Here is a 12787-nt window from a genome sequence, read left to right as displayed (position 1 = left end):
TGGATTAATGGATTGATTATTCCTTCATTCATCTTGCATCGTGTTCGCATCTTGGACTGATTCCTCGTCCTCGTCCTCGTCCTCGTCCTCGTCCTCATCGCTCTTGAATGCTTTAGCAACTGCGTCCTCTTCTGCTTCAATCGGCTTCTTGTATGCCTCACGGAAGTAATCCTCGTCCACACCCGGAAATGGAGGAATGAGAGGTGCCTGTGGCAGTCTGAGTAGAAGCCAGCGAGCAATCACAAACCTCACAAGTCTCGGATCTCTCTCCAGGTAAGTCTTAGCACGAAGAGCCTGCGCAGTCATTAGGGAGAGGAGGAGGGGGGAGGGGGCGCGGGAAGGAAGTAAAGAAGACAAGGATCTCACATATCGGATCTCCTTCTCTGGGTCAACCTCGTAGTGTCCGATATCGCCAGGTACAGGAGGCCCCGGGGTTGGGAGAAAGATGCTGTTGGAGGATGAGAGCGAGCAACACAGAGGGGGGCGATAATCTTACTTGTAGACGATGCTCCTCTGCTCCTGCTCCTGCTGAGTGACGTTGCGCTCAATTTCCTCCTTGATCCTCTCGAACTCCGGGTACTCCGCCATTCTGCTCTCAGTCAAAAGAGCAGCAGGAACAGACAGAAAAACGAACATGTGCTGATCGATTTCATCCTCCGTCATGTCAAACGACATGATCTTCAAGAAATCTGGATGCTTTTCCAGGAACTTTTCCCATCTTGGCTGCGAGGGGCCTTCAGGGTCGACAGGATGGCGGCAACAGAGGGATAGGAGAAACAATCAACAAGAAAAGAAACAAGAAAAGAAAGGGATCTTAGAGGCAGCAACACGTGAAGTTGAGGAGGAGAAGAGATTGTAGGGGAAGAGGTTATGGGGAAACAAAAAGAGAAGGAGCAGGATTACCTTAGCAAGCGGGTGCGCACGAATTCTACTCATATCCTGCAATGTTGTGAGATGAACAAAAGCCAAGGAGGCGGGAAGCAGGAACCAGGATGAGCTGCAGAAACTTGTCGTACCACGCTTCCACTTTGTGGATGTAGGTCGCTTTGAACCCAACCTGGAAGAGGGAGACATGACGGAGAACAAAACAATCGCGGGATCACAAACTACAAACCCTCACATTGCAGTCCTGCTCCTCCAAACGGGGAGGCCGATCGTCGGAGTGCCACAGTTGACAATCAGACAACCACTCGTACTCTTGGAATTCAGTGTCGTTGACCAACATCTCTTGCACTCCCCGCGACACGCTCACTTGACGAGCTGAGAGGAAACAATCCTGCGACAGGTGAGTGCTGGACGGAGAGGGAGGAGGTTCTACCTTCCTATCCTCGTAGACTTCAAACGCGGCATCCATCTCGTGAAAGGAGGAGGAAGAAACCGAAACTTGTGCAAAGTCCCCGAGGATGATTCCGATTCCTGCAGTGCACACCTCACAAGCAGCGCAAGAATGCCAACCAGTTACCGCATTGAAGGAATAGGGAGGATCGGACTCTTGCCTTGCTCCTCTGTGATGGACGTAAGAGATCAGGATGGAATGAAAGGGTGGAAAGGAGAAGAGCAGGTGGTGGTTGTGGCGGAGGCGCAAGCAGGTGCTGCTTACATCGAAGCACGAGAGTACTGTGCCAGACGTTGATGCCAGGGTCACCTCTTGGCGACCCCCCATCACCTCGAAGTGAGGCGTGACCTGCTCTTCGACGATCCCGATGAAGCGAAAAGTGCAGAAATCTGCAGCAAAAACAGCCTGATAAAACATCTCTGATAAGAAGGACCCAACTCACAAAAGCAGGAGGGGGGAAGAGAAGAGAAATAGAGGAGGGGACCAGCAACAGATACACATGCTCACATCCTCTCGGCAAACTACTCCATCCTCCATCGGCTTGTCTGAACCTTCCCCCCTCACAGAGCAGTGAACCATGCTCGCCCTCCCCTTGCGGACGACGATCATGGCGATGGCTGCGGGTGCTCGAAGTTCACAGGAGGAGAAGACCCACGGGCCTCCCTCCACACAGAACAAGCTGCAGACAGCATGAGAAGAAGTAGAAGGAGGAGGATGAGGAGGAGGAAATCATCGACTCTCACGTGTCATCTGCCTGGGTGGCTACGAGGTGAAAGTCGAGGGAGCTTAACATCCCTCTCGTCGCCATGTTCAACTCCCACCTGCCGACGAGCTGCACGCGCTCGGAAAGCTGCAGGTCTGCATGCTCGAGGAAGAGAAACCTGTTGAGCTCGCTCCTGACGCAAGAGAGGTACCGAGCTTGACCACTCGTCGGCTTGTACCGCAGCCTTCGCTTCAGACGAACACGGCAGGTTGAGTCCAGCTGGTACTTGTGGGGTGAGATGCGGAAGACTGAAGCGTTGCTGTGAGACAAGTCAGTCGGGAGAGCAACCTCTTGTACCTCGACCTCGCAGCCTTGATCGCTCGTCGGAGATGCGCTCCTCCCGCCACGTTCCCCTCACTACCTAGCGCGTCATGCGGCTGCCAGCTCACGATCTCTTGGCAAAGGTTCCTCTGATGCAGCATGTCGATGAAGGTCATCCATGCACACTGAACGTCAAGCCCGTCTTGCTCGCTGTGAGGAGCTGCTTCCATGCTGCCTTCCTGCTCCTCCTCGGGCTGGGCAGAGGCGATGAACACATCCCCTTGCGGCGGTTTCGATTCGGAAAGGAAGCTGAAAGCAAGAGTCAGTTCCGAGGCGACAAGAGAGGCAGCGAGTCACATGTCTGCTGCTCCTCCTTCCTCCTTGTCGCTCTGTAACGTCCGCTCCTCAAAGTTCCACCAGTCGGTTTCATCTTGACCCCCACGGAGCCGCACCTCAACGAGCACGGGCAAGCGAAGGACCGGAGGATGCAACTTTGCTGTTCTCTGAGCTATGAAGAGGACATGGACAAGCGAGCATGTCGACAGGAACAGGAGCAAAACCTTCACCATGTGCAGCTCACACGACTATTGGCTGGCATTCTGCTCTAATTTCTAGAATTTCAAAGATTGAGTTCGAATTCGCTCCATTCCCGTCTCCTCCTCCTCATCCTCCCCCTCTCTTCTTCATATCTACCATGCATGCTCCTCGCCTCTCGTTACTCCTCCACCTCCACCTCCACCTCCTCCACCTCCTCCTCCTGTTCCATCGACTGCTCGGAGTAGCTTCGCCACAGTCGTTGGCGCCATGGATCCCCGGCCCTCATACCGTACACGAGGCGGAGAAAAAGAAAACGAGCGATGCGAGGGGCGAGGAGAGGGGAGGAGGGGGAGGGGGAGGACGGAGAGAAGAGAAGAACAGAGAAACCTTGACGAAGAGGAGATGTGGAGCCAAGGTGGAGATGGAGGAGAACGTTGTCAATCGTCAAGAGGTGTAAACATGAGAGAGGCCTATCACCATACAGGATAGGAAAGGTTGAGGACACAAGGTAGAGAAATGATCAGCCAAAATCCAAGTGTGCGCAAACGACTGTAGGGAGTGGAGAAGTGAAGGAGCGCAAGACGCTAGCAAGATAAGCTTGAGACTGACTGCTGGCCTTCAGTTGCCATGGCGGACGTGAACGAAGACGAGCCAAACTCAGCAGCGAGACTGCAGGAGGAGACCTCATTGCCCGTTGCCGAGGAGCGACAGGACGGAATGGGCAGAGACGCCTCAAATGCACTGAGTGAGAGAGAGAGCATACAAGATGTAGAGGAGGACAAGGAGGTGAAGGACAAGGAGGCGGAGGAGGAGGAGGAGGAAGCCAAGCAAGCAAAGGAAGGGGAGGAGGAGAAGGAAGGGGAGGAGGAGAAGGAAGGGGAGGAGGGTGGTAAAGAGGAGATGAGGAAGGAGGGGCAGGAAGGGAACGAAGATTCCGGGGACGTCAAGGATGATGAGGCGATGCAAGTAGATCGCCCGGACGATGATGCAGTGGAGAAGAACGACGACAAGGAGGATAAGATGGAAGAGGACAGTGACAACAACAAGGGAGGGGCCAGCGACTCAGAGGAAGGCAACGATGCTGATCCGGAGGCGAAGGAGAGCGGAGCCCTTGCAATGAGGAACAAGCTACATAAGATCGTAGACGCGAAGGATGTTGACCTGGCGAGCGCCTACAACATCCTGGACGCCCTACAGAACATGTGGGACTCGGTCAGCGTGAGGGACATCGTGATCGGAGAGTACAAGAGCTTGGTGAGAAGAGAAGAATGTGGGGGAAGCGCGAGTATGGCAGCAGAACAGTTCGAAAGGGAAGATACAAGCAAGAATTTAGAGAAGAGGAGGAGGAGCAAATGGAACCAAGGAAGAGGAGGAGGATCGAAACTAACGTGCAGCACAGGGAATGCTCGTGCGGCGCCTGAGGAAGCATGAGGACGAACAGATGCAGAAGAAAGCTGGGATCTTACACACACGCTATCACGAGAGGTCGAATTTCATGAGGAGGACGAGGAGGACGAGGAGGAGGGAGGGAGGGAATTGGTCGAGAGAGGCCTATTGACAAGTTGATAGGGTGACGACCGAGTATGAGGCGCTGATGGCGAAGATGAATTCGAAGAAGAGGAAGAGCAAACCAAAAGACACAGAGAGCAAGTGAGAGGGAGGAAGAGATGTGAGGGAGGGAGGGAGACAGGAAGGTTGAGGGACCCGGGGGGGGGAGGAGGGGGCAGGGGGCAAGGGGAGTGCGAGGGATCGAGGGATCGAGGGAGAAGGGGGGAAGGGGAGAGGGTGGGAAAGGAAGGAGGGAGAAGGGAGAGTGGGGGGGGAGGAGGAGGGAGTGAAAGAACTGAATGTTGGAATAGGAGAAAGAAGAAGAAGAGACCCGAAGATGACATCATCGACGATGGATCTGAGGTGATGATCCCTCTTACCTACTCGCCCCCCCCTTCCCTTTGTCTGTCTCCTTGTTCTTCTCCGTCTTTTCATGATCGTCGTGATTTTATCGTGAGCAGGAGGAAAGAAGTGAGACTAAGAAGCGCAAGAAGGTGAAGAATCACTCCTCACTCCCATTGTTATCATCCCTTCCCCTCTTCCCTTCCCATTCTTATCCTCGTCGTCTCGTCAGAGTGACTTCACAGCAGAGCAAGCGAAAGGAAAAGAGCAAAGAGAAAGATGAATCAGAAAAGAAGAGAAAAAGGAAGGACAAGGAGAGTAAGAAGAAACGTGAGCTACTTGCTACTTGTTCTACTTCTCTTCCTGCTCAAACTTCGCTTCCATCAGGCAAGAGGAAACAAAAAGAATCCTCTTCCGAAGAGGAGAAAGTCTCGGAGGAGGAAGAGGAAGAGGAAGAGGAGGTTGCCATCTTTGTATGTCTACATGTTCCATCGTGACATCTTGCAGCAAATTGAGAAACAGTCAGAGGATGAGAAAAGCGAGGAAGACGAAAAGAAGAAAGGGAAAGAGGATGAGGAGGAGGAGAAGGAAGAGGAGAAGGAGGACGAACAGAACGGCAAAGGAGATGTCGAAGAAGTGGAAGGGCAGTTGAAGGTTTGACTTGCAGAGGTACAGAAATGAATATTGACTAGCGAGCAGGCGAAGATCAAGCAATGCATCCGAGATCTCATTGTGGAAAAAGACGGAATCACAAATCTTACCCGCCGCATGTGCAAGGAGCGGGTAGGAAGAGGAAAGGCGGCAGTAGAGAAGAAAAGGATGGAGAGATGGAGGAAGGGAGGAGACTAGAAAGGGGCAAGGGGAGAGGGGAATGCATTCTCTAATCTTTTGCCTTCAGATCTCGAAGGAATTTGGACTTCAAGTCCTGGAGGACAACGTGGTGAGGGGGGGAGGAAGGAGGAGGCTGTAGAGAGGGGAGCGGGGAGGCAGACAAGGAAGGAAAAGGATGGTGGAGCAATCAAGGAGAGCAAGGACAGTTGTGGGAGAGGATCGACTAGAGAAATGAGAGGAAAGAGCGGGGTGAGAGAGAGAAGGAAGGCAGAATCTTTGACACAAGCTTGCAGGACATGATCAAACAATCTATCGAGGAAGTTCGAACTGAATTCATCGACCCTGAGGACGCTGCATGAGCTAGAAATAGGAGGAGCAGGAGGAGGGAGGACAAACAAACTTGTGCTTCTTCACTTTACAGAAATCAAACAAGTCATCAAGTTATAAAGAATGAACGTTGGAAACTGACACCCGTGATCATCCCGTCTATGTACACCCTCCTGCTCCTGCTCCTGCTCCTGCTCCTGCTCCTGCTCCTGCTCCTGCTCCCCCCTCCTCCTTATGATCAAGCGCAAGAATGTAACTCCTGCACACTCGATAATCCAGCCCGTTGCTGTCAAGCAGCTGCTTGTTGTATTCCCCGTCCACTGCAGAGCTCAACCCGGACACAGACTCTCTCCTCTCTAGCTCTTCAACGCACTTCCAGCCCTGCGGGATCACGACCTCTCCTTCAATCTTCTCCACCTCCGCCACGCTGTTTCTCCCCGCCCTCTTCCTGGTCTTGCATCGATCATCGCATACCTCCAGCAGCTCGTAAGCATCTGGCCCGATCGAGCTCATCCTCCGGAAGAGGTTCCACTGTGATCGAGGAGGACAACCGGGAAGGAGGGGCTGCTGTTTGTATCGGATGCTTCCCAGGCCTCGCAGGAACTTGTCGCTAACGTGCACGCAGTTCATCTTCGCGCTTGACTCGAGCGTGTCCACGTCCAGCATCGTCTGCCCGATGATGTGAAAGCGAGACTGCATCCTCCCGAGCAGCCCCGTAGCAACAACCCCGATGGAGACGCCGATCCTGCAGTTCACCTCCTTCCCCGTCCTCTTCCGGTACTCCGCCATTGACTCCAACATCAGGTGCGCCAGAGACAAGACGGTACTGCAGCGGCTTCTTGTGTCGTCCTGCAGGAACCAGTCGCGGTCGCAGGAGAGCCATCCAGCTACGATGTACGCGTCCCCCACCGTGTCCATCTTGTAGAGGCCGCGCTGCATGACGCCCCTATCGAAGGTCAGAAAGAGCTCGTGGACCATCGTCGCCATGTCCATGGCGCTCCTCTCCTGGGACATCTTGGTGAAGCTGCATAGGTCAAGCTGGAGGACGACGGCTCGCTGCATCAGGCACTGCATCTTAGCGGCACACCGGATCATGTGCTGCGCCACATTGGAAGGGATGAGGTCAACGAGGATCTGCTTCAGCCGTTGCAGCTCTGCCTCGTACAGCCTTGCCTGCCGCCAGTGCTCCTTCTCCGCGAAGCAGATCCTCCTCCCCAGCCAACTGATGGCCATGCAGGTCACCAGCACCTCGACGATGATCAGCCACTTTTCCCCCTGCTGCTTGTTCGTGAGGAGGATGAAAATGGCAGAGAGGAGGAAGGTGAGGAGGTTGATGGTGAAGATGTGAATGAAGCGAAAGCCCGTAATGATGGAGTTCATGCAGACGAAGAGACTTGGGAAGATGATGAGCCAACCCTCCGAGGGCAGGTAGAGCGAGGCGGTGAAAGACACCAGGAGGAAGACGAGCTTCATGCCTAGCACGTGCCACTGGTAGATCCTACAGACATGGATGCCCCGCCACATGTACAGCACCAGACCCGCAGACCACGCGATGGCGAAAAGAAGGTGTGCGGTGAGGAGGGCCCGGACGAGGTCTCTGCCTCTCTCCAGCACGATGTCACCGTATTCGGCATAATCATAAGACTGCTCGGGATAGTTGACAAATTGGAACCCACACATCACCGCGAGAAAGTGAATCAAGAGGCCGATGGTGATAGCGATCCTTTGACTTCTTGCGTTCTCCGTCAAAAACATCGCTTCTGTCTCCTCGTCCTTGAACTTCATTCGCAGCATGTCAATCTCGTAGTTGATTCCTCCGAAAAATGTCTGCTGCTCCCGGGATGTCGATTGAAAGCTCGAGCTCCTGCTGCGCGACGAGGACCCCAAGCTATCCATCCTGATAAGCGACCTCATGGTTGACCTCCTGCTTCGGTAGCTCTGCTGAGGAGTAGAAAGATGAGCTTCTGAGGACAATGCCATGCTAGAACGATGCAAATCCACATCATAGACGTCCAGCTCACCCTTCCCCTTGATGAGCATGCTTCCTTCGTGCCGGCAGATAACCTTGCTGGGCTGGAAAACGAGGATGGCAGAGGCAAAGTTCTCCGAGCACATGATCTGGTTCGGACGAGCAGCTTTACACATCCGAGCAGCAGTATTGGTCGTGTCTCCATAAACGCAGTAGAAGGCGCGATGTACGCCAATGACAGCCCCAGCTGCTGAACCAAAGCTGATCCCCACCCGCAGGCTCAGCTCCACTCCAGCTATGTTGAACCTCTTCGTGATACAAATCAGCTCCTTTCCCAGCTGGACCATGTCGTCGAAGTGAGAGGGCGGGTAGTTGGAAGCTTGGAGCTCCTCATCGAAGGGGCGGCAGGCACGAGGGCAGGTGATGATATACCAATCTCCGACATGCTGGTACTTGTACATGCCATACTTCTCAACTGTCGTGTCAAAAGCCTCAAAGATCTCGTCAAGCAGATCAAAAACCTCCAACGGGGGACGCGATTTGAGAACAACCTGCGGCTCCAAGGAGCAGAACATGATGCAGCACTGGGGAATGCTTACGCCGAGCATGGCGTCCCCTCGCTGAGCCGCTAGCTTGTTCAGCACGTTCTCGGGGATCAAAGTGCTCACAAGCTTTCTGCTCTGGTCTGTTGCATAACGAGTGCCTTCCATCATGACGTACTGCTCTTTGTCATTTGCTGTCTGGCATGCGCAGAAATATGCACTCGAGAGTCCGACGGAGAGCAAGAAAACCGCTGCAGTCACAATGGCAACGTCCCGGTGGCCTATCAAGAGGATGGAGATAGTGTGCAAAGATGAGTTAACAAACGCAACAATCAGCGCACTCTTTCCACTCATTCTGAGGATGATCGGCAGCACCAGGCAACCCAGGCAGAACCCATAGGACTCGCCACTGAGCATCGCGCCTTCGCATCCTATTGCGTTGAACATCGGCCAATCCTTGATAGTCTTGACCGGGTTCGTGTCGTTACATACCTGTACGGGCCAACCATGTACGTGTGTCATGCTCCACGAGATCTGAGGGGCGAAAGATGCTTGGAAGAGAACGAGCCTGAGCTCGAGGAGAATGGAATCGGAAATCAAGCAAGAAAAAACACACACCACCAACACAGACATGATCAAATTGTAAAATCTCGAGTAAACTCCTCTCAGGCATGTAAAACTTACTGTAATACCAACTGTTGATGTGAGGAAAAATCCAAACCAAAATGGCAATGAATTGTACATGGCCCATTTCATCCCTCCACCATAAAGTTCAGAAGAAAACATCTCGCCGAGCGCCGAGAGGAAAAACATGGGCGCCAAGACCATGCAGCATGACTTTGCTGGAAACGGATCAAAGGTCTCTTCACGAAAATTTCTATTCATTTCCTGTTTGTAAACGAGATTTTTCAGAGGAGATGTCGAGGTAGGAAAAATCAGGTTCTCGCCCACAACGGATTGATGTCCAAACATGCTCTTGAGTGCGCGACTTCGGAGACGAGACTTCAGACTCATGAACTTGGAATCAGACGGGGAAGCATTCTCATCTTCTGGAGAGCTGGAGATATAGATGGAAATGTGCTCCTTGCTCCCTCGCCGAGCATTAAGCTGAGCTTCTGAAGCCTTGGCAACATTTTCCTTTCGATGTTGCCTCCAGCCAACAAATTTCGCTGTTTCTTCAACCATTTTTAGATCTTCATACGGTTACATCAATCTGAATGTTCATTGCACAACTTTGAGGCCGCAATGAACTCCAACGTCTGAAAATGCCACAAGGGTACCACATGACAGGAAGTTAAACCTGCAACTTTGCAATCCACAGCTCCCTTCAGCTACAAATGCTGTGTTCAACAATAAAAGTCAAATGTTCTTCTTCTTCCATGTGCATTCAACCTATGCATGGAATGACTGTAAGCATCTCGCAGATGCTACGACAGAGCAGCCAAAATTCTACTAGTGATAGATTACGTCGTTGTGTAATCAGCTTTGTTTGGGTTGTAAGAACAACTCGCAGTGTGGTAGTAACTTGTGTTGTAGTAGTAGTAACTTGTGTTGTAGTAGTAGTAACTTGTGTTGTAGTAGTAACTTGTGTTGTAGTAGTATAACTTGTTCGTAGTAGTAACTTGAACTTGGGGCGTCTTGGCCGGAAAACCTCGAGATCCGTAGGTAGGGTGGGTGGGTCCTCTCGTATCCTCCTCGTTCTCCGAGAACGGGTACTTTGAAGAGTGAATTGATATAATGTGGGGTGGTAGGGTACTCTAAGACTGCCAATCACAACAGATATACATTCTTAGAGAGGGTAGGGGTTTATGGGGTGGTGAAGAAGGTGGGATAGAGTCAAACTGGGGGTGGGTGTTCAGTTTGTAGTCAAAAACCCACCACCGGTGGTGTAGAGAAACTCATAATTGCTGGGGTGGGGGTACACGATATCAATGTACGAGCGATCATAACCATGTGGGTGGGTATTGAGGTCGTAAGGGGGAAAATGAGGGGTACTGGAGAGAGTCGGAGAAGATGCGGCCAGTGATTTGAGGGCAGCAATTTGAAGTTTTGGTGAAATTTTTGAAGATACAGAGGTACCATGATTTGAAATCTATAGTCAAGTTGTAAAGTCATTGACCGGTGCTCGCATAATAAAATGCTTCAGTGGTAGAGAGGGGAATGGTGTTGAATGGTGGCGGTGGTGATGGTGATGGTGATGGTGATGATGATGGTGATGATGGTGATGATGATGACGATTACGACAATGCAGCGATGATCAACAACAACAACAACAACAACCATGGAGATGATGGAGATGATGGAGATGATGGAGATGGTGGTGATGATAATGGTGGTGATAAGGGTTAGGATAAGAGTGATTATTATGATGATGAAGATGAGGAAAGAGATAGTAGTGGTGGTGGTGGTGGTGAAGATATGATGACGACGATGGTGATGGTGATAATGGCTGTAATGGAGATGCTGCTGGTGCTGGTACTGATGGTTGCTGTTGTGGTGATGATGACGCTGCTGGTGGTGGTAAAGAGGGTGGTGATGCTGATGATGATGGAGATGACATTGATGCGGGCGGTGGTGATGTTGATGACGATGAATAGATGGTTATGTGGTGCGAGCGAAGTTTTGTGTTTAAAGCGCTGTAAGTACTTGTACGGTTGAGAAGATGATACGCGTGGCAACTTTCATGATGACGGATTGAATGATAGTTCAAAGGTGACAGGGTAATGTCAATGAAGATGATGAAGAGATGATGATAAGGATGATGATGATGATGATGATGATGATGTCAACGGCTGAGATTGAGTTGATGAGAGAGAAATTTTATCGACGATGTCGATAACGATGGCACACATATGACGATGATAATGCCGATGTACGGAATGGTGGTAATGGTGATGATCATTGCAATGATGATGGGGGGTAGGAGGGACGGGGGAGAGGGAGGGTTCCGGAAGGCCACGCGACGGGGCAAGGAAGAGACAGAACGAGATAACAGAGGATGACGAAAAGCAGGCAGAAAGCAGATAATATTCTACACGTTGGATACACATGATAAGCAATCGAAGGGAGAGTTGCATTATGGGCATGATCTTGATAGGAAAGGTTCTGAAGTATGTTCCAACGTTGTTAGAAATTTGTCATAGACCGAGATTGGTCACAATATTGCAGGTTGATTAGTAAAGATCTGTCTTGCTTGATTGATGTCGATCAGTCTTGCGTGATTGGTTCGATTCACCTAAAACCAAACGACAACGGATGAAACAATCGAGCTCCGCTATCTTGATTAGTTTTCATTAAACATAACATCTTTACGATACATCTTTACGATACATCTTTCTCTCTTCCCTCATCAAAAACAAGGATATAACTCAGCTTCATGTTGAACTCGCACGCTTGCACAGTGTCGTGCTTCTTGGCCTTTGTCTCGTGCTCGTTGACAGCGACGCATCGCCAAGGTTGGGGTAACGAAGGTTTTCCCTCGATGCCCTCCAGCCTCGACATCGTCTTCCATTTTCTTGCGATGACGTGAACAGACTGACGCCGGGAAGGGAACGAGTCAGTGCCCATCACTGCACAGATCGAGCTGGATCTGCTACAGTTGCTCTGTCTCTTGGAGGGCCGAACAGCAAGCATGGGCATCTCAGGAGAGACTTCGGGGTTCATGCATCGCATGCATTGCAAGAACTTGTCGCTGACGTGGACAGCGCCATGCCAGCAACTCTGCTCCAACAGCTCTGACTCGGTCAGCGCGTCCCCAATCATGTGAAACCTGGACTGGATCCTTCCGAGCACTCCTGTCGCCACGACCCCAGTGGAGATGCCGATCCTGCAGTTGACCGTCCTCCCTGTCCTACGGCGATAGTCGGCCATAGTGGTCAACATAACTCGCGCCAGTTGTAGCAGGTGTTGGCAGGTCACTTGCGTCTCTTTGCGCATGAGCCAGTCGGTCCTGTTGGGGAGCCATCCAGCAACTATGTAGGCGTCGCCTACTGTGTCCATCTTGAAGAGGCCCCATCGCCTGACCGCGTCGTCGAAGTGAGAGAACAAGTCGTGCACCATGTTTGCTAGCTCTAACGCGTCCATCGTCTGCGACATGCCCGTGAAGTTGCAGATGTCTAGCTGGAGCACAGCAGCTCTTTGCATGGCGCAAGGGATCTTCCCCGAGAACTGGAGCATCTCCATGGCCACATGTCTTGGGATGAGGTCGATCATCACCTCCTTGAGCCTCTTGAACTCAACCTCGAAGAGTTTGTCCAGACGCCATCGCTTCCGCTCAGCAAGATTCTTGATCCTCGAGAACACGATGGAGATGACAGCTACGAAGAAGATCT

General features: G+C 51.8%; 4 protein-coding genes across 4 annotated transcripts; 1 reads left to right on the top strand and 3 right to left on the bottom strand.

Moving 5' to 3' along the window:
• Positions 1 to 24: 24 nt before the first annotated feature.
• On the bottom strand, positions 25 to 2929 carry GUITHDRAFT_132640 (hypothetical protein; the record flags this gene model as incomplete). The annotated part of the gene is made up of 14 exons (XM_005841184.1): positions 25 to 207; positions 253 to 294; positions 367 to 448; positions 497 to 723; positions 904 to 939; positions 989 to 1057; positions 1121 to 1276; positions 1319 to 1416; positions 1463 to 1505; positions 1601 to 1741; positions 1844 to 2015; positions 2158 to 2358; positions 2397 to 2669; positions 2718 to 2929. 14 exons carry the CDS (start codon positions 2927 to 2929, stop codon positions 25 to 27), a joined length of 1935 nt encoding a protein of 644 aa, XP_005841241.1.
• Positions 2930 to 3819: 890 nt separating this feature from the next.
• Positions 3820 to 6087, top strand: GUITHDRAFT_150204 (hypothetical protein). Its single transcript, XM_005841183.1, has 11 exons — positions 3820 to 4151; positions 4297 to 4382; positions 4467 to 4547; positions 4757 to 4808; positions 4907 to 4939; positions 5036 to 5117; positions 5175 to 5248; positions 5295 to 5441; positions 5487 to 5570; positions 5686 to 5727; positions 5912 to 6087. The coding sequence occupies exons 1-11, from the start codon at positions 3858 to 3860 to the stop codon at positions 5975 to 5977; spliced, it is 1041 nt and encodes a 346-aa protein (XP_005841240.1). The 5' UTR covers positions 3820 to 3857; the 3' UTR covers positions 5978 to 6087.
• Positions 6088 to 6551: 464 nt separating this feature from the next.
• On the bottom strand, positions 6552 to 6998 carry GUITHDRAFT_51205 (hypothetical protein; the record flags this gene model as incomplete). The annotated part of the gene is made up of 1 exon (XM_005841182.1): positions 6552 to 6998. A coding segment is annotated over one exon (447 nt), but the record flags the coding sequence as incomplete, so codon positions are not given.
• Positions 6999 to 7961: 963 nt separating this feature from the next.
• On the bottom strand, positions 7962 to 12599 carry GUITHDRAFT_63904 (hypothetical protein; the record flags this gene model as incomplete). The annotated part of the gene is made up of 2 exons (XM_005841181.1): positions 7962 to 8300; positions 12429 to 12599. Coding segments are annotated over 2 exons (510 nt in total), but the record flags the coding sequence as incomplete, so codon positions are not given.
• Between the last annotated feature and the right edge of the window lie 188 nt (positions 12600 to 12787).

Source organism: Guillardia theta (genome assembly GCF_000315625.1).
Source record: "Guillardia theta CCMP2712 unplaced genomic scaffold GUITHscaffold_4, whole genome shotgun sequence".
Classification (NCBI taxonomy): domain Eukaryota; class Cryptophyceae; order Pyrenomonadales; family Geminigeraceae; genus Guillardia; species Guillardia theta.
The sequence above is the reverse complement of the archived record's forward strand: the minus strand, read 5'-3'. Positions and strand labels throughout refer to the sequence as shown.